Source organism: Mesoplodon mirus, assembly GCF_964341445.2.
Source record: "Mesoplodon mirus genome assembly, chromosome: 4".
In the NCBI taxonomy this organism is placed as follows: Eukaryota; Metazoa; Chordata; class Mammalia; order Artiodactyla; family Ziphiidae; genus Mesoplodon; species Mesoplodon mirus.
In genome coordinates this window covers 114,041,879-114,063,620 of record NC_138979.1, presented here as the reverse complement: position 1 = coordinate 114,063,620, position 21,742 = coordinate 114,041,879, and the positions used below count along the sequence as shown (strand labels likewise).

The 21,742-nt window shown below is 48.1% G+C and overlaps 2 protein-coding genes across 4 annotated transcripts; both read left to right on the top strand.

Moving 5' to 3' along the window:
- Positions 1-923: 923 nt before the first annotated feature.
- PRMT5 (protein arginine methyltransferase 5) lies at positions 924-8,951 on the top strand. 2 transcript variants are annotated; one of them, XM_082617593.1, is made up of 17 exons: positions 924-1,074; positions 1,736-1,854; positions 2,171-2,295; positions 2,423-2,557; positions 2,960-3,072; positions 3,219-3,268; positions 3,487-3,650; positions 4,455-4,616; positions 4,792-4,869; positions 4,965-5,023; positions 5,114-5,236; positions 5,323-5,498; positions 6,037-6,146; positions 6,594-6,687; positions 6,876-6,992; positions 7,330-7,394; positions 8,389-8,951. In XM_082617593.1, exons 1-17 carry the CDS (start codon positions 965-967, stop codon positions 8,539-8,541), a joined length of 1,953 nt encoding a protein of 650 aa, XP_082473719.1. In that variant the 5' UTR covers positions 924-964; the 3' UTR covers positions 8,542-8,951. The 2 variants fall into 2 exon arrangements, with proteins under 2 accessions (XP_082473719.1, XP_082473720.1); XM_082617594.1 differs by having other exon boundaries at positions 925-1,074; positions 2,171-2,256; positions 8,389-8,950.
- Positions 8,952-10,200: 1,249 nt separating this feature from the next.
- RBM23 (RNA binding motif protein 23) lies at positions 10,201-20,566 on the top strand. Of its 2 annotated transcripts, XM_082616733.1 has the most exons (14): positions 10,201-10,396; positions 13,922-13,997; positions 14,793-14,914; positions 15,416-15,463; positions 15,592-15,759; positions 15,965-16,018; positions 16,173-16,290; positions 16,387-16,539; positions 16,625-16,762; positions 17,290-17,355; positions 18,874-19,069; positions 19,157-19,261; positions 19,351-19,435; positions 19,521-20,566. In XM_082616733.1, the coding sequence occupies exons 2-14, from the start codon at positions 13,932-13,934 to the stop codon at positions 19,522-19,524; spliced, it is 1,323 nt and encodes a 440-aa protein (XP_082472859.1). In that variant the 5' UTR covers positions 10,201-10,396; positions 13,922-13,931; the 3' UTR covers positions 19,525-20,566. The 2 variants fall into 2 exon arrangements, with proteins under 2 accessions (XP_082472859.1, XP_082472858.1); XM_082616732.1 differs by having other exon boundaries at positions 19,351-20,566.
- The last annotated feature ends 1,176 nt before the right edge of the window (positions 20,567-21,742 follow it).

Here is a 21,742-nt window from a genome sequence, read left to right as displayed (position 1 = left end):
TTCCTTCTTTTCCACCCCTGGAGCAGGCATTCAAAAAGGAAAATGTAGAGGTTCTCTCAGGCCTCCGCCAGGCAGTTCATTACTCCCCTCTCCTCACTATATTTCTTCACCAGGAGTTCCTTTTCTCTATCCTCAGTGTGTGTGTGTGTGTGTGTGTGTGTGTGTGTGTGTTTAGGTGTTTGTTTACTCTTTTTTTGTGTTTGAGATATAGAATCACAAAGACTTAGTGGCTGAATTGCCACAATCTATTTAAAAATATACTAAGGCCCATACAAAGACCCCAGCCATCAACCCGGTTTTCTCAGGATTCGGATGGACCTAAGTAGTGACACAAGAACCACCTTTGAATTCGGTAAGGGGAAAAGCTGACATAAAATGGCTGCAAAACGCAATAAAATTAAGACCTCAAAATGAGGGCGAGAGATAATGAGGAAATTTTATAAAAGAAAGAAGGGGAGACTTTCAAAATACTGCTTATGGCCTTATTGTATGGGATGCAATAAAGGAAACACCTGTCTCATCGAGCCAGCCAGGAGTCGAACCTGGAATCTTCTGATCCGTAGTCAGACGCGTTATCCATTGCGCCACTGGCCCTGAGACAACTTCGCAGTTCTCGATGATGATACTTCAAGCTTATATTACAGGGTTTTCTACTGCAGGGTTTCATGGGACGTGTAGTCTCTTAACGGAATTCTACGAGTACATGGAGCATTATGGGAGATTGAAGTTCGTCAAGAACCAGACCCTGAGATTGGTGACTCTTCCGGAGCCACGCCGTACGTCACTGTGCAGCCCGCGGATTGGCGGGAAGAGCCACTCCCCACCCCTCCTCTTCCAGCTCCGGAGCCGTGGAAGACGCTTTGGTTGTTAGGGAGACTCGTCCCGCCTTTTGGGGGCTTTTTTTCGGCTTTGTGATTGGCTGCTAGTGTCAGGGAATCTCGGCGTGGACAGCGTGAGGGGAAAGATGGCGGCGATGGCGGTCGGCGGTGCCAGTGGAAGTCGCGTGTCCAGCGGGAGGGACCTGAATTGCGTCCCCGAAATAGCTGACACACTGGGGGCTGTGGCCAAGCAGGGGTGAGGGCCTGGACCTCTGCGAGCGGAATGCGGGGTCCGAACTTGGGGACAGAGAGGCGCAGACCAGTCATTCCCGAGAGGCAGGGGTGAGGGGGTCGGAGTGGATACGACGAGGGAGGGGAAAACCATTAGTCCTTGGAGGGGAGAAGCCTCGGGCCCTGGAGTGTGAGAGAGAGGAAAAAAAACTTGTTGGGGGCGTGGGGTCACTGAACCCCAAAGTCAGGGGAGTTACCAGGTGAACTCAGGGGGCGTACAGACCTCTAGGGCCATGGAGAGCGAGATTATCGTCTGAGAGTGTAAGAGTTAGGGGGCTAGGGAGAGGAGAGAAAAACCTTGAGGGGGGAAACTTGTGCAGTACTGGTGCAGATCTGGATGTGACAGTCTTGGAAAACCAGTGACAGCAGAATAGAAAGTCCACGTGGTGTGGATTTTCATCGTTTCTCTTTACTCATCTTTTCCATGGCTGAGTTCCGGGGAGAAATTGAGGCACAGTGCAGCGGAAGTGATATGCCCCAAGGTGGGCTGAATTCAGCAGTCCAGTCGGGTGACTGACGGCAGCTGAAAGGGTTGTGCAGAATCTAGATAGCCTAGTCCAATTGCTTGGATATCTGGGCACTGCTGCTGTCTTTTTATGACGATTCTGGGTCTGTCGCGGTTGTAGGTTTGATTTCCTCTGCATGCCTGTGTTCCACCCGCGTTTCAAGAGGGAGTTCACTCAGGAACCTGCTAAGAATCGGCCGGGCCCCCAGACACGATCAGACCTACTGCTGTCAGGAAGGGGTAGGGACCATCCCACATGCCCCTTAATTATTAGAGGCAATAACAACTTATGCTTTATCAGTGCCTTCCTTCTCTTCCTTTCTTGACTTGGATATATTGGTTCCCCCCGGGATATAGATAACTCTTGTTCTCTCCTTGCTTACCTGCTAAAAGCCTTAGTTCCCTATTCTGCGTCAGGCTCTCCTGTCCTGTATCTGTGATAGAAAAAGTCTGTCTCTCATCTCTAACTCTCTAGTCCCTGTTAAGAACTAGAAATTGAATGAGTAAAGTTCTGAACCTCATTCAGTCTTTGTCTTTCTTGGGTGGGGGAGTGCAGACTGGAATACACTAATTGTGGGAAAGCTTTCTCCATGGATTCGTCCAGACTCAAAAGTGGAAAAGATCCGCAGGAACTCCGAGGCGGTAAGACTGACCTCTTCAATGAATCTTTTTAAAGATCAGGTCTGTAAACAAGCTGGATGGGGAGAGTAGTGTTTTTCCCCTCCATAACTTAGTAAATCTAATATAATGCAGTTAAAGCTATTTGAATTGCTAGCTCTTAACTTTTTTCTCTTGATCTCCATTCCAGGCTATGTTACAGGAGCTGAATTTTGGGGCATATTTGGGTCTTCCAGCTTTCCTGCTGCCCCTAAATCAGGAAGATAACACAAACTTGGCGAGAGTTTTGACCAACCACATCCACACTGGCCACCACTCCTCCATGGTATGGCTGAGGGCCTCCTTTCCTGCTGCATATTATGGTAGTCAGGCTGTGCTAAGTATCTTCTTGTTCCTAGCCATTCAGTAAAAGGTGGATTTGGCAGAATTGAAATGTCCGTACTGCCTACCCACAACTAAAAGTGATAAGCAGAGAGTTATGAAATATATAGAATATTCAATTACTTCCAGCAACTTGTAGTGAAATAGAAGACAAGGCAGATACTTACTTAAGGATATGCACAAGATACGTGTACACATACATATAATCACAAATTGGGAAAAGCATATAAAGGGAGTAATTTGAAATCTGGATCAAGATCTTTTTAGTTGAAGGAAGCTTTCTGGACCCAATGAGTTCAAAACAGTTCTAAATAGGGTACAGAACCTATTTATTGTTCATGTGCAGTTCTGGATGCGGGTGCCGTTGGTGGCACCAGAGGACCTGAGAGATGATATAATTGAGAATGTGCCAACTTCACACACAGAGGAATACAGTGGAGAGGAGAAGACATGGATGTGGTATGTCTCCTTTTGCTGCTGTACCAGGGCAAAGGCTAGGGTGGAGGGAAGTACAGAGTGGAACCTGTAGGAAGGTCTCCCTGAGGTATGGTGATTGGTGGGCCATATGTATTTGACTGTATTTTTCTGTATTTGACTCTGGACAGGTGGCACAACTTCCGGACCTTGTGTGATTATAGCAAGAGGATTGCGGTGGGTAAGTCCACAAATATCTTGGGATAGGTTATTATTCTCTGACCTTCTGTGACCAAAAATCAGGGGTCTCATGTACACTTGGCTGCTGGGCAGTTTTGCTGCTTTCTCTGTGCCTTAGGTCTGCCTTGCTCTTAAGGAGTAGACAGATCTTGCACAAAAGAGCAGGGAAAGGCTTCTGGCCTATCAGTGATTGGCAGGTCTTTCTTTTCCCTTGTGTAGCTCTCGAAATTGGTGCTGACCTCCCATCTAATCATGTCATTGATCGTTGGCTTGGGGAGCCCATCAAAGCAGCCATTCTCCCCACCAGCATTTTCCTGACCAATAAGAAGGGATTTCCTGTTCTTTCTAAGATGCACCAGAGGCTGATCTTCCGACTCCTCAAGGTGTGTAGTAGAAGGGTTCTAAAGGTGCTACGGCTAATCCTCTTGCCTTATTCACATATGTATGATGGGGTGTTCTTTGTTTTGGTTTTTTTTTCCCTCTGTGGGGTTCTTTTCCCCTCTAGTTTCTGGAGAACAGTTTCGGCAAAGTTGGGGGTCTTGAGAGCAAAAAGGCAAATAGCAGTAGAGGCCCCAGAAACATTTCAAAAGGAACCAGATCTCATGAAAACTTTGCAGAAAGTTTCACTTAAGAAGTTATAACAACAGGGCTTCCCTGGTGGTGCAGTGGTTAAGAATCCGCCTGCCAATGCAGGGCACATGGGTTCGATCCCTGGTCCGGGAAGATCCCACATGCTGCAGAGCAACTAAGCCCATGCACAACAACTACTGAGCCTGCGCTCTAGAGCCTGAGAGCCCCAACTGCTGAGCCCATGCGCCACAACTACTGAAGCCTGCGCGCCTAGAGCCTGTGCACCGCAACAAGAGAAGCCACTGCAAGGAAAAGCCTGTGCACTGCAAAGAGGAGTAGCCCCGGCTCCCCGCAGCTAGAGAAAGCCCGCGCACAGCAACGAAGACCCAACGCAGCCAAAAATAAATTAAATTAAAAAAAAAAAAAAAAAGTTACAGCAACAATCCATGGGCCTCTTGAGCCAGGATGATGCTTATGTGGCATAGGAGGGCTCTTGATGCTTTTGTTGGTATTTGGTGATCTGGGCCTTATTTTATGCTAGAGCCCTTTGGCCATAAACCATAATAATATCCTCTTGGTACAAGGACTGTGTCTGATGGTCTGACTTATTCTCACAGTTGGAGGTGCAGTTCATCATCACAGGCACCAACCACCACTCAGAGAAAGAGTTCTGCTCCTACCTCCAGTACCTGGAATACTTGAGCCAGAATCGACCTCCACCCAATGCCTACGAACTCTTTGCCAAGGGCTATGAAGACTACTTGCAGTCCCCACTCCAGGTGGGTCTGCAGTACACTGAGAGGAGGGAGGTGGGAGGAGGAAATGTCTCTTGAGAGCAGGTGCCCTAAAATCCTACCAAAGCTCAGGAGGCAGTGGGAAGGTTTTGGTATTCTGGTGCATTGTCCTTGCTAGAAACTGGCTAACTTACTTTGCCTTTTTCCTCTCATTCACCAGCCACTGATGGATAATCTGGAATCTCAGACATACGAAGTGTTTGAAAAGGACCCTATCAAATACTCTCAATACCAGCAGGTACAGTGTGGGTCCCAGATGGGGTCAAGCACAGGGCCGGGATGACCTGGGTGAGGATGGCATTATAGCCATGAGGTCTTCCCTCGTTCCCCCAGGCCATCTATAAATGTCTGTTAGACCGAGTGCCAGAGGAAGAGAAGGACACCAATGTCCAGTGAGTGCTCTCCCCATGATTCCAGAGATTTGCCTGCCTGCCTGCCTCTCTACATGCAGCGTCAGCTTGACTCCTCCGTCTCTTTCTTAGAGTGCTGATGGTGCTGGGAGCAGGCCGGGGGCCCCTGGTGAACGCTTCCCTGCGGGCAGCCAAGCAGGCTGACCGGCGAATAAAGCTGTACGCTGTGGAGAAGAACCCAAATGCTGTGGTGACGTGAGTAGCAACCTTTTTTGCTGGGAAGTTTGTCCTCAGTGTCAGTTTTTCTTACCTTATCCTCACTTATATCATCTCCGTTTTAGGCTGGAGAACTGGCAGTTTGAAGAATGGGGAAGCCAGGTGACGGTAGTCTCATCGGACATGCGGGAATGGGTGGCTCCAGAGAAAGCGGATATCATTGTCAGTGAGCTTCTGGGGTCCTTCGCTGATAATGAGCTGTCACCAGAATGCCTGGATGGAGCCCAGCACTTCCTAAAAGGTGCCTCCAGGCTGGGGTGTACTGAGCAAGGGGATTGGATTATCAACTGGGAAGGCTGGACTGGGACTGGGGAGGGATGGGTGTGGCAGCAGCCGAGAGGAGGTTACAAAGTTTAGGGAAGGCAGGGCCGACTTGGGTCAGTGCCCTTGGCAAGTGAAGCAATTTCTCTGAGCCTCGGTATTCACATCTGTAAAATGAGGGGAGTGGACCAGAGCAGAGACTCGTAATCTGAGATCTGTGGACTTCCTGAGCTGACATATGTACTTTGGGCTTAGCTTTCATCAGGATCTTAAAGGAAAGAAAGTTAAGAACCACTAGATTAAAATACAGTGGGTTCCTTCCAGTTTTACTCTTGTGTGACTCTAAATTAACCTAGAAAGAAGTAGAATCCCCCAGGGCAGGAGTTAGGAGCAGGTTGGCCTGGGAATGTGATAGTGTGGAGCTGCCTGGGTCTATTTTGATATGGGAGGTCTGAGCTTTCAGTACAGACACACCATTTCCACCCCTTGGGAAGTAATGTGACTCTCCTGCTCTGCAGATGATGGCGTGAGCATCCCTGGGGAGTACACCTCCTTTCTAGCTCCCATCTCCTCCTCTAAGCTGTACAATGAGGTCCGAGCCTGTCGGGAAAAGGACCGCGACCCTGAGGTAAAGAGCTACTCTCTTCTGGAGGACTCTTTTCTCTTTAGTCCTTTTTTTTTTTTCTCTGTCAGCATAAGTGTTTTCTTCCACTGGAGAAGATGAAGAGGTGAAGGAGTTGGGGATGTGGGAAAGCGATTGAAGTGAAACTATGTTTTTTTCTTTTTTTTTTTTTTTAAATATTTATTTATTTGGCTGCGTTGGGTCTTAGTTGTGGCACATGGTATCTTCGTTGCCATGTGCTGGGATCTTCAGTTGCGGCATGTGGGATCTAGTTCCCTGACCAGGGATGGAACCCAGGCCCCCTGCATTGGGAGCGCAGTCTTAGGCACTGGACCATCAGGGAAGTCCCTGTGTTTTTATCTTTGTCTGTGTCCCTAAAGCTTGAGCTGCATTCCCTGGGGAATTGGATAGTTCTTGCCTGTCTTCTCCAGATCTTGTTCTCTCTCGGGACAGGCCCAGTTTGAAATGCCTTATGTGGTACGGCTGCACAATTTCCACCAGCTGTCTGCGCCCCAGCCCTGTTTTACCTTCAGCCATCCCAACAGAGGTGGGTTCCTGCATGGCTGTCCTCTGACTGGTTGGGTGAGAGCTCACCCTCCTGGTTTCTTCCCTTGCTGTCCTGAGTCTGCTCTATCTGGTCTCTATCAAGGCTTCCTTTCCTGGTTCCTGCTCATGCTTTACCAAGTTGTCTAGGGTTTCTGGCCACTCATCACCCACACCGCTCTTCCCTGACAGATCCTATGATTGACAACAACCGCTACTGCACCTTGGAGTTTCCCGTGGAGGTGAACACAGTGCTGCATGGCTTTGCAGGCTACTTTGAGACTGTGCTTTATCAGGACATCACTCTGAGTGAGTGTCTAGGGCAGTAGATGGGGAGTATAAGAGTATGCTACCTGGGCAGCGTACATACATGTTTCGGGTAGCGTTATGTACATGTTTCATTTAGAGTCACAGGGAACCCAGGAATCAGTGAATGGGGATCTTTGATTACTTGCTTCTGTGTTCACAGAAGAGATTCTCCTCAATCTAGGCAAAAAGCAGAGTCATGGAGACCTCAATTTTTTTTAATTTTTAATTTTTAAAATTTTTATTGGAGTATAGTTGATTTACAATGTTGTGTTAGTTTCAGGTGTACAGCAAAGTGAATCGGTTATACTCAATTTTTTAAATTACTTTATCCACTTAGGTATCCGTCCAGAGACTCACTCTCCTGGGATGTTTTCATGGTTTCCCATCCTCTTCCCCATTAAGGTAGGAATCACCTTTAAGGCTCCTTGGGTTGAAGAGTAACTTTTGTCATTGGTGTTCTGCCCCTTCCCTTCTCCCAGGATGATGCTTGTCTGTGACCCATGTTCTACTGCTCTCACGTGCTCTTGGATCCTGTTGTAGATGTTGGGATATCTGCAGGGGCCTTCCACCTGGCTTCCCACGTCTACTCTGGCTATTCTTCTGTCCATTCTCTACCTGGAGCAAGAGTCATCTTTTAAAAACATGAATCTGATCCTCTCTCTCTCCTACTTTTTTTTTGTGGCCTCTCCCGTTGTGGAGCACAGGCTCTGGACACGCAGGCTCAGCGGCCATGGCTCACGGGCCCAGCCGCTCTGCGGCATGTGGGATCTTCCCGAACTGGGGCACGAACCCGTGTCCCCCGCATCGGCAGGCGGACTCACAACCACTGCGCCACCAGGGAAGCCCTCTCTCCTACTTTTAAAACCCTTCAATGTCTTCCCACTGCCTTACAATAAGGTCTTAAATCTTTGTTAGACTTGGTGTGATCTAGTTTTCGCCTGCCTTTTCAGCCACTGTCCTTTGATTACATTGCTTCAGTCCTGTGGACCTTCTTTTGGTTCCTCTAATGCCCCATGTTCTTTCCTGCCTCAGGGTTTCACACCTTCGTCCTCTGCCTGTAAAGTTCTTGGCTCATTTCTTGACTCAGCTGACTTATCTTGCAAGTCTCATTAAACATTCTTATTGTCAGATAATTTTCCCTGACCTTGTAGACTAGGTTGGTGTTACCTTTCATAGGTGTTTTCATAGCACCCTATCGCTGTTCACAGTGTTCATCCCACTTTTGATTATTTGTTCAGTGTCTGTTCATTTCTGATTATTTGTTCTGATAGACTTCAGATAAACCTCATGAGGGTTGGAACGTCATTTGATCATTTTATCTCCACACCTAGCTTAGTACATTGCCACATAAAATTCATTAGCCCCCCCCTGAACCTCCATGTCTTTCTTCTTACAGCAGCCCATGACCGTGCGTGAAGGCCAGACCATCTGTGTGCGTTTCTGGCGATGCAGCAGCTCCAAGAAGGTGTGGTATGAGTGGGCTGTGACAGCACCAGTCTGTTCTGCTATTCACAACCCCACAGGCCGCTCTTACACCATTGGCCTCTAGCCCTGCCTGCAGGTTTCTAGAGCCTTGGAAGCAGCTTCAGGTTCTGCTCCTGTAGCACAGAAGGTGCAGTACACCATGGGCTCTGATTTGCCTTGCCCATCAGAGAGGAGCATTTCAGTCCACTTTCCTGCCTTACGTCAAGATGGGCAAAGGATGAGAATTGCAGGGCTCACGCCACCAATCTGTGAAGACTTCAGGCCAGGGCATGAGGAATTCATGTTGAATCTGCGGCTACTCAGCCTCAAGTGCTCCCTGGGATAGCCCTGAGAACATGTGGATTGAACAACTTTTCAGCCCTTTTCTCTGCCCATCTCTGTTGCTATTTTGATGATTTTGTGTAAGGAGGAAATACAAATAAAGTGAGGTTATGGCCTTTCCTGCTCCAACTCTGCTGCCCCCTGCCTCTGCTTCTCCACCCATTACTTACACATATTCAGATCTATGCTCTTATCCAAGACTTGAAGGGGCCTAGCTTTATTTCCTATTTAGGAAGCTTAGTGGTGACTCTTGGACTCCCAATTATAGGCTTTCTGACCAGCTACAGAGAGGTCTTGTCCATTAGGACCTGTGATTAGGCTCTTGTCTGGGGGAGGAGGCATAGAGTTTGTTGCCATGGAGAAAGATAGGGTAGTGAGTGAAGCCAGCTTCCCTTCCACCTTCCTGAGCCGCTGTACTGCCAGCTCCTCTGTTACCTCTTGGGAGAGAAACTGGAAGTCATCCAGGCTTTGCCAGCAAGAAGCCACTTATTTTGTTTGAATAAAATCACAGGATTAGAGTTTGAAGTCCTAAGAGATAATCTAGTCCAATTCTACATTTTACAGAAGAGGAATTTGAATTGGTACAGTGATAAAAAGTTAGTATTCAAATCAGGACTCAACACGGTTCCTGTGACTCCATGGCCCTCTCCATGTTATAACCAGCCATCTTTCTGGCAGCTGTATTAGGCAGCTGAAGGCTCGGGGGGTTCTGGAAGACGTTGCAACGTGAGGGTGGACATCATCTCTGGTTAGAGGGCTGAGTACTGCTGTACCCAGAGTCACCTGAGAAACTGCCTCAAGTTTACCCTTGCGGTGGGAGGTGTGTGGGGCACTGATTTGAACTGAAGGTATGTGAGCTGTAGGACCAGGCAGAATGCGGAAGAAGACAAATCTGTGACAGTCTCGTGAGACCCAAGCGCTGAGGAAACGAGGCAGCGGTTGGGAGGGTTGTATGACAGAAGGGGGATGGGCAGCCCAGCATCCCTCCCCACGGGAAGCAAATGCAGTTGCTCTCCAGAAAGCTGTCCCAGAGAAGCCTGACGTAAGCTCCTCGGCAAATCTGAGTGGGGACGGCCAAGGACGTCAATAGGCTCCTACGCGGTGTTAGCCTAGTCTACGTGAGAGCCGGGAGCGAGCCGGAGGGTCCTTTTCTCCGGTGCTCTGCCCGGTTGCCCCGCCTTCCGCAAGTCATTTAACCAATGAGAGAGCGATAGGCGGCTACCCAAGGACGCTTCTGCTTTCCCTGAGTCTCGGAAAGATTAGCCAATCAATGGGAACTTGCTGGTTGCTAAGAGACCTTTGAGCTTGGCTCCACCCATGCTCAAATTTTAGCCAATGAAAATCCGTACTTTGGAGTGTTGCCGCGAGACCCGTGAGATTAATTCCGCCACCTGAATGTTTCGGCGCCTGCGCAGATTGGAGAAGGTTCTGGAAGACAGCGGAGCTGCCGCCATTTTGCGGGAAGAGGAGCAGCTCCGGTTGTAGTGGGGCTCTTACTGCTGAGTCTCTGAAAGGGAGCCGTGCCTCGCTTCGCGTCCCCCGACACACCCAAAGGAACGAAGGGAACCGGGACCCCCCCCTGCGGGGACCCGGAACTGGTAAGAAACCCTGAAACCGGGTCCCCCCCGAAACGTCACCTATGCGTGACGTTGCCGCACGGCGCCTCCCCCTGACGTCACAGGCAGAAAATGGCGTGAAGAGCAGAATGGGGCAAACTTTTAAAATTAAAAAAATTTTTTGTTTACTTTGATCTGGAGGTGTTCGCTACCTAACTGTAGTCCATCGGCACCCTCGTGGCTACATCCTTTAGCGATGAAGATGCTGTTTCAAGGGTCCCAATGACTGATCTCTTTCCAGGTCCCCGCAGCCCTGACATTTAGGGTGTCCCACACTGTGGAGGGAGCATCGACCCACCACGGTCTGAGAGGACATGTGGGATCCGTTTTCAGCCCCTAGTGCCACCACTCGGAGAGAGATGAGGGAATTGAGGCTTCTTCCTCAATCTTCAGCCTCTTAAAGACTCATGTTCAGTATGTTGGCCACTGTGCCCACACGTCCTGTGGCGTTAGAGGAGCATAGTGGGGCCACATACGAGGGTTTAGAATCGGGACACTGGCCCTCGCAGAGATGCTGCCAGTCGGTAACTTGTAGGACCATTTTTTGAAGCGTGGCCTTGGCTTGTTTCGCAACATGGGGAATGTTTTTATCTTTCTCAATTGTTTTTGTTCTTAATTAAGCTGTCTTCAGTTTGGAGATGTTTGTGCCCAGCTCAGTTACCGGACCCAGGAGATGGCGCTACCATCACCCCTGGGACTCCAGCGTTTGGTGAATTCTGCCTGATCGGGGCTGACAGTGGTTCTTCACTCTCCTTTGCTCCCGCGGCAGTGGGGCCTAGGTGCTGGCTTGGGTCTTGTCTGTGCTACGACAAGGTCCACGTAGTGCTGTGATTATGGGCCTCTAACGTAGTTTTTGAAGCAGGGTTGGAAGAAAGCACTATAATATTTTAACGTATGGGATTGAGTGGACTTTGACCCATAAGTTAGGACTCAAAGAGTTTGAAAACTCCCAACGTGAAAGCACATAGTGTTTGGGACATTCTGTTTTTAGGACATCTAGAAAGACTAAACCCAGCAAGATTGCAAGTTTCAAAGTGTGCAGGTGTTGTATATGTCTATGCTTAAATAGATGCACTCATTTGTTTCTGAAGTCTGAAAACTTTATTCCATAGGAAGGGGTTCATTTGTCAACTTACATGAAAGTTTTTTTTGGTATTAAGTTATCCCTATGCTGTACTAGCACTCAACAAAGAGCAGTTCTTGAAGCATTTCATTTGGAGAGTTAAAGGCAGACTGTAAAAAAGAGAAGCGTTATGACACTTAGAAAATTTGTATAGATTTGGCAGCCAAAATGAATGAAAGGAACAGAGCTTGTAGATCAAAAACTTACTTTTAGAACCATTTTTTCCCACAGTAGCATATGTTAAGATATATGCTGGCATATATTAAAATCAGATAGCATATATTAAAATCAGCCTGGTTTCTAATATTTTGTAGCATATACTGTTACACGCTGAATATCTGTAAGCCACACAATAGGTGTGACTAATGGGACTGATTCTTTTGATATACCTATCAGAACATTAATTCTTCAGGTCAGTATATATTTAAAAATAGACACCTTGGTAAGCTGTGTACTTTTCTTTTTTATATTTCCTTTAGGGTTTAAGTTATAAACCACATGAGAGAGCAGTAACCTGTTAGAATATTAGACTTAAGAGTCGGAAGACTTATGATCAAGGGTCAGCTCCTCCATTTGAGCTTTGTGACTTTGGGCAGTTCACAGAACCTCAGTTTTTTCATCTGTGCATTTTTTAAATCTTCCGTCCTTCTTTCCTTCCTCCCTTCCTCCCTCCCTCCCTTCCTATCTGCTGTGCCGGGTCTTAGTTCAGGCACGTGGGATCTTTAGTTGCAGCATATGGACTTTTTACTTGCAGCATGCATGTGGGATCTAGTTCCCTGACCCGGGATCAAACCCGGACCCCCTGCATTGGGAGCACGGAGTCTTACCCACTGGACCACCAGGGAAGTCCCTCATTTGTGCATTAGATCCAATATTTGCTTGTAGCATATGTTACCATTGATTGTTAAATAAATGTAAGGTGTTGGTATAAGAGATTGAGTTCACTGGTTTTTAGACACACCTATTTGATTTTGGTTTGGTTTCCATTTTAAGCCTTAAATTTGTCTCCAAGTAAGTTTTATTGGTTGGCTCTTTCCAAGAATCTTATCTCTGTGACATGTTTAGCATAGTGCCTAGCAATATTAGATACTATAAATGATAGATATTGATATAATGATTATTCTTATTAAATCATCAAAATAGGCTATGGACTCTGAGGGCAACCAAGACAGCATGATTGGATGATGCATTAGCTACTTTAAAGAGGACAAAGCTCTTGAGGATATGGAAAGTCTAATTATGATTAACCTCCTTGTATAGAAAGTATTTAGATTAGGTTTTTTTTCAGCTTTATTAAGATATAATTGACATAAAATAAAACCGTACACTTTAAAGTGTACAGTTTGATGTGTTTTGATATGTGTTAACACCCATGAAACCATCACCCCCCAAATTCCAAAATGCCCTTTTATAATCCTTTCATCCTAGCCCCTTCCCACCTATTCTTATCCCTAGGTAACCACTGGTCTGCTTTCTGTCACTACAGGTTAGTTTGCATTTTCTAGAATTTTATGTAAATGAAATCATACAGTATGTATGCTTTTTTTAACCTGTTCCTTCCACTCAGCATAATTATTTTGAGATTCATCCATGTTATGTATATTGATAATTTCAGACCAGTAATTTCTGAATAATTTATCCTACTGATTTTGTTTGGTGTCTTCTGGGTTTTTTTATTTGATAGACCTGTGGTGGACAGACTTGGGAAAGACCATTGCTAGATGTGAAAGCTTGGGGTAGGCGAGAAGTCCTACTGTACCTTCCTAGACAGAAAGGCTTCAAAGTGGGACTGGTTAAGCCTGTCTTAATCATGGTCTTTCTGAGTTACCCAAACTCTGGTTGGTATTGTACAGAAAATGCTTAATGATGAATCCCCTCATTATTTGTGTTGGGCGGTGGTATGGGGAAAAGCTTAGGACAAATCTGCATTATTCTGGTATTACTTTCTCTTGCTCCTAATTTTTAGTCATGCGTTCTTACCTTTTTATTGGAAATTTGTGCCGATTTAAGTTTAAACCAATTATTTATTCAGAATTTTGAACAGTAGGATGGAGGCCAAGTGTCTGTTGTAAAGTAAATAGTAATTTTGAGTACCAACATCTTCTCTTCACAGGACAGGGTCTATATTGTATTTTGTCTCTACCTAGATATTCAGTTTTCTTCTAGACCCCTGACCTTTTCTAAGCCACAAAGCAGAACTAGTTAAGATCTGTAAGGTGCAAAAATAAACTTAGGGTAAGCAACAGCGGGTAAGGTACCTTTGGAGTTCAAGAAACAGAACTGTATATCTGAAGTCTGTTTCTTGGAGGGGGAGGGAATATGGGGTGCTGGAAGGGGAGGAAAGATATAAATGAGGTTCTTATGTATTGATGTCCTCTCCTCAGATCTGCTACAATGGCATCTGATGACTTTGATATAGTGATTGAGGCCATGCTGGAGGCTCCCTATAAAAAAGAGGAGGTAAGATTCCCCATCTCACTCTTGGAATTGGGCTGGTAAGGAAAAGCAGTTGTGGATCATCAGTTTCAACGTTTTGTGAATCTTCTTTCCCTGTTTGTTTATTATGTGCAGTGGCTTTCATAAAAGGCATACTCTTTTTTTTTTCTCTCTTCTTTTTTGCGGTACGCGGGCCTCTCACTGTTGTGGCCTCTCCTGTTGCGGAGCACAGGCTCTGGACGCGCGGGCCCAGTGGCCACGGCTCACGGGCCCAGCCGCTCCGTGGCATGTGGGGTCCTCCCGGACCGGGGCACGAACCCGTGTCCCCTGCATCGGCAGGCGGACTCTCAACCACCGTGCCACCAGGGAAGCTCAAGGCATAATCTTTTAGTAAGCTCTGCTGGAGGCCGATACTCAAGGGCCATGCTTACAGAAAGGTCCCCAAAAACTGGGGGTGGGGGGGACATGAAGTTGCGTTAGGAACCAGTGCTTTGCTCACAGCTCTCAGTGACACAGTAGAAGGTCAGTGTATCTCAGACATAACTCTCATTTCTCACTCTCCAGGGAAATGGATGTTAGTGGAACAGATGTTGGTGCAGCTAAAGGTTTGACTTCAAAATCTCGTTTCTTCTTTTTGGGTAGTTTCCTTCCTTCTTCTCTTATTCTTTTTGTTAGGAGGTCCAGGTGCTTAGAAACTGTGTAGATGATTGAGAGCTTTGATTTCACGAGCTGTCTTCCTTGTCCACTTCTCTCTTTGCCCGATGGAATCTGTGTGCCTGCCACCTGGTACCCTGTGTCATTTCCCTGGCGAACCCTCAGGATGAGCAGCAGACTAACGAGGTTGAAGAGGAGAGCCCCAGTGACACCACCAACAGCACCAGCCATGCCGGCAGCAGTGGCAGCGGCACCAGGGGGAGCAGCGCCCGTGGGGAGGCAGGCAGGTGAGTGTGGCCCGAGGAAGGTGGGTTGGCAGCTTGAGGAAGGGAAGCAGCTGTGTCCGTTACAGAAACAGCCAGAGCAGGGAGGGGGTTGCTGGTAAGACTTCTGACTTTTAGCAGCGGCTCCACTGGGTCATGGGAATGATGGTGACCTGGGTTAACGATCCTAGTCTTCGCTCGCCAGTGGAGACTTGTGGATAGACTTGTGGACCAGTCCTAGCGTCAGTGTAGTATGTCACTTGAGTAAAATAGCAAGAGGATCTCTAATTTGGAAACATGAGCTTTTGCTTGGTTTTGTGGGGGAAAATGGCCATTTCAGATGCCTGACAGCATTCAGGGCTCTGTGTAAACTGATGTCATGCCATTGCTGTGAACTTCTGCCATATTGACTTCTAGGCTTTGGTCTTTCACTGCTTTCTGTTTCACCCTTGCTTTAGTGTCATTTCTTATCGTTGGGAGAGGTGACGAAACCTCAGTAGTAAGAGTTTATGCTGTCTTTCACAGGAAGAAGAGGAGTCGGAGCCATAGTAAAAGCAGGGATAGAAAACGCAGGTCAGTCATTCTGGGGCCGCTTGGGTTTTGAGAATTATAAATGGAAAGATACGACGGAAAACTATACATTAAAGGCCAGAAAGGTTGGTTTGTTCTTTAAGGAGCTTAATAGTCATTGCCGTCCACAGTCGTAGTCGAGACCGTCATAGGCGGAGAAGCAGTCGGAGCCGGAGTCGAGATCGGCAGCGTCGTCACCGCAGCCGTAGCTGGGATCGTCGACATAGTAGTGAGTCGCGAAGTCGAGACCGACGTCGTGAGGATCGTGTGCGCTACAGGAGTCCACCGCTTGCCACTGGGTATCACCTTTTGCTTATAAGATCACCTTCGTGTCGTGTTTTGGGATAGGCAGGAGACCCAGTTACTGGAGGGGTGATACTCAGAATTCGCATGTGCGATGAGGTGCTGTAATCTGGTTTTCTCACGGTGGAAGACCCAGCACTGGGCTAGTGTGGATAAAGGTGGGTGACACGGTTTTCAGTTTGGTTGTTCTCTGTTCCGTAGGCGTAGGTATGGACACAGTAAGAGTCCTCATTTCCGGGAGAAGAGCCCAGTCAGGTGAGTTGACAGTGAGCACTCTTTTAGGGATTGTGAGTTACGAATAAAAAGTGGTTTGAGCCAAACCACAGGAATGTGTAGTACTTGAGGGTAGCTGAAGAATGATGACCAAGTACTGGGAGGGAGGGTCTCGATGATCTTGCTCACTCTTTAGGGAGCCAGTTGATAACCTGAGTCCTGAGGAGCGGGATGCCCGCACGGTGTTCTGTATGCAGTTAGCTGCCCGCATTCGGCCTCGAGACCTGGAGGACTTTTTCTCCGCTATTGGCAAGGTAACCCTCTTCCCCCTCTTAGTTGTCCCTGAGAAGCCTGTCTTCTATCCATCCCCCTTTATGCCCAACTCAGGATTTCCTTTTTGCCCTGGTTAGGTTCGAGATGTACGTATCATCTCAGATCGGAACTCACGTCGTTCTAAGGGCATTGCCTACGTGGAATTCTGTGAGATCCAGTCTGTGCCGCTGGCCATTGGGCTGACTGGACAGCGGCTGCTGGGAGTGCCTATCATTGTACAGGCCTCACAGGTGAGCAGCCTGAGAAATGGACATGAGAAGATGGAGATGATGGTGGTAGGTGTGGGGCATGACCCATCATTTCCTTCTTCCGCAGGCTGAGAAAAACCGACTGGCAGCCATGGCCAACAACCTGCAGAAGGGCAGTGGTGGACCAATGCGCCTCTACGTGGGCTCCCTGCACTTCAATATTACCGAGGACATGCTCCGGGGCATCTTTGAGCCCTTTGGCAAAGTGAGTAGAAAGTGAGGGAAACCTCTGAAGGGAATCGGAAAAAGTGGGGAGGGCGAGTGTACCTCCTCGTTCTGTCTGACCATGATTAACCCACTGCGTGTTTAATGATGGCCATGTGGGTCCATGCTGGAGAAGTTGGGCTCCATCTCTGTATTCATACTGCTCAGGAGACAAATTAGGCACCATGAAATCAAATAATGGGGTCCAGATGAAGTAAGATGAGTCAGAAAAAGTGTTTGGGAAAGAGATGGGCTTTGTCTCCTCTTTAAAATGATTTGGAGAGATGTAATGGGTTGGTTAGAAAGTTAGAGGTATTTAGAACAATCTGGGTAGGGGACTTCCCTGGCGGTCCAGTGGTTAAGACTCCATGCTTCCACTTCAGGGGGCGCAGGTTCGATCCCTGGTTGGGAAACTAAGATCCCACATGCCACATGCTGCGCGTGGCCAAAAAAAGAACAGTCTGGGTAGGAAAGATAAAAGGTGTGGCTTAGCCAAAAGATTATTGATTATTTTTCTCTATTCTGCAGATTGATAATATTGTCCTGATGAAGGACTCAGATACAGGCCGCTCTAAAGGTTATGGTTTTATTACGGTGAGTCTCTAGTCTTCAACTTTTTAATTTTAGATTAGGTTTGTCCACTTGTCTGATTTTGCAGCTTAGCTTCATCCTCCTCCCATAGGAATTGTCTAAATGACCCATAAACCCTGGTGCCTGAAGCTTGGACTAGCCTTCTGCCCCTTGAGATGAGTGCATTGCTTGAGATCATGGCTTTGCTCCTACACTCTGTCAGTGGCACTGGTATGGGGTGTCCAGGAGGTCACCCAGCTTCCCTGGTGCTACAACTTGCTCTCTGGGTAATAGTAACGATTCCAGGCTGCAGCTAAGAGGTTGGGGGCATGAGGGAGGTTAGGTACGGGCCTTTATAGATGTGCTTTATAGAATTGGTATATTTTCATGATGGGGTGGGAATAAGAAGGTATATACTTCTCTCTGGTCCTACCCAGTTTGAAGCAGTTTCCCCATTGAGAAATATCCTTATATTTAAATACCACTATAGGGAAAACAGTAAGGCCACCTAATAGTGGGCAAGTCTCACCTTTTCCTGACACTCCAACAAAATTGTTTCCAATTCCCATAACTGGTTCTTCCAGCCCCATGTGACTCCAGGCTAGGACTGGCTGCCAGCCACAAAGTCTGATAGAAGCTGATATTTTCTGGGCTCAATCTAGGCGGCATACACCCCCCCAGTTGCCTGCAGGGCAGAGGGGAGGTAGGTTGTGTTCTACCGTGGGAATTGCTCATCTCAGAAGTATGTGGTAAAAGCAAGCCACCTACACCACCTGCCTAGGAACTGTCAGTACCACGTGCCAGGCCCTAGGACAGGTAATACCAGAGTAAATAAAGCCAGCTGTGGTGTTCATGGTGGCAAGTACCGTTTCTAGCTCGCTGTGTGACTCAAATGCAGAAAGGCTTCTGTGGGGCCTTTTTGCCCTTCTGTTGCTGCCTTTTAGGTCAACACCCTTGACACATAAACGGCAGACGGGGAGCCCTCTTCATGCCAGGCTGCTGCTAATGCTGCTGCTGGAAGGGACGAGAGAGTAGAGGCCTTCTCTGGGCCAAAGTCAGCAGCACTGGGGCGGGGTGGGAGTGGGGGTGCAGTCTCGCTCTCAGTACCAGGGTGTGCGCCTCCCTGAGGCTGGGCTCTGGAGTTCCACGTTCCTGGTTCTTGACTAAGGACTGAAACTTACTAGTCCTGAGGGCTGAAATTAAAGCTCAGGAGCCTTGCATCTCGGCCTGTCTTACTTCCATTTGATACGCCCATTTGTGAAACAGCCTGTCAGGCTGGGCTCCCTACAGGTGATGCACTGTTAGGTTCTCAGTGGAGCTGGAAGATTGAAAAGCGATTGCCCTTGAGTCAGCTGGAAAAGGTCTTTTTTAGAGAACCATTTGGGGGCATGGGGATCTTAAGTCACATTCCCTGGGAAAAAAAAGTTTGAGCCACAGTGAGCGTGCAATTTTCATGGGACAGTAGGACGAGAGGGTATTAGTGGGGCTTTGAGAGCATGTCTGTAGCCAGGAGGTACCTGAAATGGCCTGGGTTTCTTGTAGTTCTCTGACTCTGAGTGTGCCCGCCGGGCCCTGGAACAGTTGAATGGCTTTGAGCTTGCTGGTCGGCCTATGAGGGTTGGCCATGTGACCGAGCGACTGGATGGTGGCACAGACATCACTTTTCCTGATGGAGACCAGGAGCTGGATCTGGGATCAGCGGGTGGACGTTTGCAGCTCATGGCCAAATTGGCAGAAGGTAGGGCTTCTCTGCAGAGTGAAGAACATGGCGCTGAATTTTACATCAAGGGTTAGGACTTAACCCCACCTCGTCTTTTCCTCTGAGGCTCTGGACTCCAGCTGCCGACCACCGCTGCTGCTGCCCAAGCTGCTGCCTTGCAACTGAATGGAGCAGTTCCTTTGGGGGCCCTGAATCCAGCGGCTTTGACTGGTAGGCTTGGACTTGGGAAAGGGAGAGAAGAGTCGGGCCTGGAAGGCAGGAATGCTCTGTGCTAACTCACTTGTCTCTCTTTGTTCCAGCTCTGAGTCCGGCCCTGAACCTCGCCTCCCAGGCAATCGCCTCCCAGTGCTTCCAGCTTTCCAGCCTCTTTACCCGCCAAACCATGTGAGTCTCAAGGCCCAGCTCATTTCGGTGTTCACAGTTACTTTCTTTCCTCCGGCTTCCCGTTTACATTTTCTCCATGCCACAGGTAATTAGTGGCGCAGTCCACTGCCTCCCTGTGCCTCTAGGTCCTGCCACTCCCTTCTCCACGTCTACCCTTCCATGGCCCCTTCTCTCCATTCTGTGGACCAAACCATCCTGAGGGTGTGAACATTGACGATGGGGGAACTGGGACCCCCTAGGACACCAAGAAGAGCTCCTGCCCACCGCAGCCGCAGTGGGAATGGACTCTAGTGAGCAAAGCTACCAGTTGAAGAGAATAGAATCTGCACTTGAATTGAACATCTGTTTCTCTGTGTTTATCGTCTCCTGGGATGATCTTCCTTGCCCTTTCCAACCACCTCTTACTGATTCCTTGATTCCTCCCCCATTGGAAAGGCCATAGAGCATTAACTGAAGGAACTAACCGCTCTTTGCCTGCCTGTACCTTTACCGTACCATCTGTCACGGAAAACCTTTAAGACCTCTGGTCTGTGAGGACTTTGGAGTTTGAGGGAGTGAACCTTGAAAGTGCTGGCTTGCTGCTACAAGGGCCCTGGAAGATAGCACAGACATGTGCATTGGGAAGCCTGCCTTAAACCTTAGCGTGGGGCCAGAACTGCTACTGTGGGCTCAACATCTTGCTGGGAGGTGTGAGAATGATCTCTCCTGCCAGCCATTTTGGATGTCTTAGGGACATTCGGGAGTTCAGTGAAAGGTGGGGTACCTTTCTGGTATCTTCTATCTTCCTTTGTGTAGTTGTCCTTCCTTGGGCCCAGGGTGGGAGGGTGGAGGGGAGGCTGCTTCTCTCCACTTCCATGAGGCTGCTTCTCTCCATTTCCATGTGCCTCTGGAGACCGTGGGCTGAAGCCCAGCTGGGCACACGTGAGTCCTTCTCACTGTATTTTATACCCTTGTGTCTGTGTACATAAATATAAATATATATATATAAACTTTGTACAAAAGGTAGGTCCCACGGTTGTGGCGGCGGCTGCCCATGTGTGGTCTCGGTCCAGTGGTGTGTCTGTCTGATGTTAACTTCTCCTGAGCCAAAACCACGAATGGTCCTAGGGATATAAAACATTTTTAATGCCATTGAGTTTTCTTTCCTTTATTTTAATTTTTAAAAAATCTGATCTTTAGAAAGAAAAACAGACAAAAGGCACACACGCCATCTGTATCTGCTTTATAATCCCATGGTCTTTATGCCCCGTGGTCTCCTTCTGTCTTTATCTTGATTATCTCCAAACCTCCCCGCCTAGTGGACAGACCTCTGGGCTCCCTCTCTCTGCCTGGGGACAGATCTTGTCTTTCCACCAGATGGCAGTGTAACGGTAGCACATTCTGCACCTTGCTCTAAGGGTGTTTCGTGATCCTGAGGAGACTAAGTACCAGAGAAGCCTTCTAAGCTCACCATTCTTACCTTGTTGATCTCTGTACCCGCCTTTGGACCTTTTTGTAGTAGACATCCAGTCCAGTGTCCAAAGGGGTTTGGGCATTATACATCAGGGCTCCCCAGGCCTTAATCTGCAATTGTTCGTCCTTTCAGTCCCCCCAACTCTTCATTCCGTATGGCTCTGATAACACAGGCCTGAGTCCGATCGATGAATTTCCAGGGAGCTGAGTATTCCAGGCATGGCCCTTACAAAGGTGAGGGCACACCTTCCTCTGCCTTCTTCGTAAGGCTTAGAACAAGGGGCTAGCCCAGAGCCTGGCTCCCAACTAGGGACCAACCAAAAGGAGAAGGTCTGAAGTTCAGGGACAGGGCTCTGTGGGCTTCCTCCATTCTTTACTGGTCTCTGTGCAACAGAATGTTGAGAGTTTATTGTCAAGCTAAAAATTAGGGTAATTGCTGCTAGGTTTTAACTTGTCAGTTAAGGCTTCTAAGCAGAGTGATGGTTTTTTAGTGGTTAGCTTATGACGTTGCTCTTTATACTGCAGTGTTAAGTACCTGAAACCTACTTGTGGCATAAAAGGCCACTGGGACTCTGGAGGGACTTCCAGGCTGCTGCAGTCTCACCCACTGTCACCCCTACCCCTTCCCTGTACTAATTTGCTCTCTGGACCTGGGAAAAGGGAAGGAGGCCACGTTATTTTTGGGTAGGAGCAGCTGGCTAAGGCCCAGTCCCTTGCAGTTATTGATGCGGCTGCTAAGGCATCCTGACCTCAGTGCAGACCATTTTTATGCATCCTCCTGAGGCTATGGGCCAGGCCTCCTCATGGCAATCTTGAACATCTTCAAACTGTAGGTACCCCCAGGCCTTGCTTCCT

Coding starts and splice junctions, on each gene's coding strand:
- PRMT5 (XM_082617593.1), top strand. CDS start 965: ATGGCGGCGATGGCGGTCGGCGGTGCCAGTGGAAGTCGCGTGTCCAGC. Junction 5,237..5,322: donor AACCCAAATGCTGTGGTGAC/GTGAGTAGCAAC, acceptor TCTCCGTTTTAG/GCTGGAGAACTGGCAGTTTG. Junction 5,499..6,036: donor AGCCCAGCACTTCCTAAAAG/GTGCCTCCAGGC, acceptor CCTGCTCTGCAG/ATGATGGCGTGAGCATCCCT.
- RBM23 (XM_082616733.1), top strand. CDS start 13,932: ATGGCATCTGATGACTTTGATATAGTGATTGAGGCCATGCTGGAGGCT. Junction 16,019..16,172: donor CGGGAGAAGAGCCCAGTCAG/GTGAGTTGACAG, acceptor CTCACTCTTTAG/GGAGCCAGTTGATAACCTGA. Junction 19,262..19,350: donor GAATCCAGCGGCTTTGACTG/GTAGGCTTGGAC, acceptor TCTTTGTTCCAG/CTCTGAGTCCGGCCCTGAAC.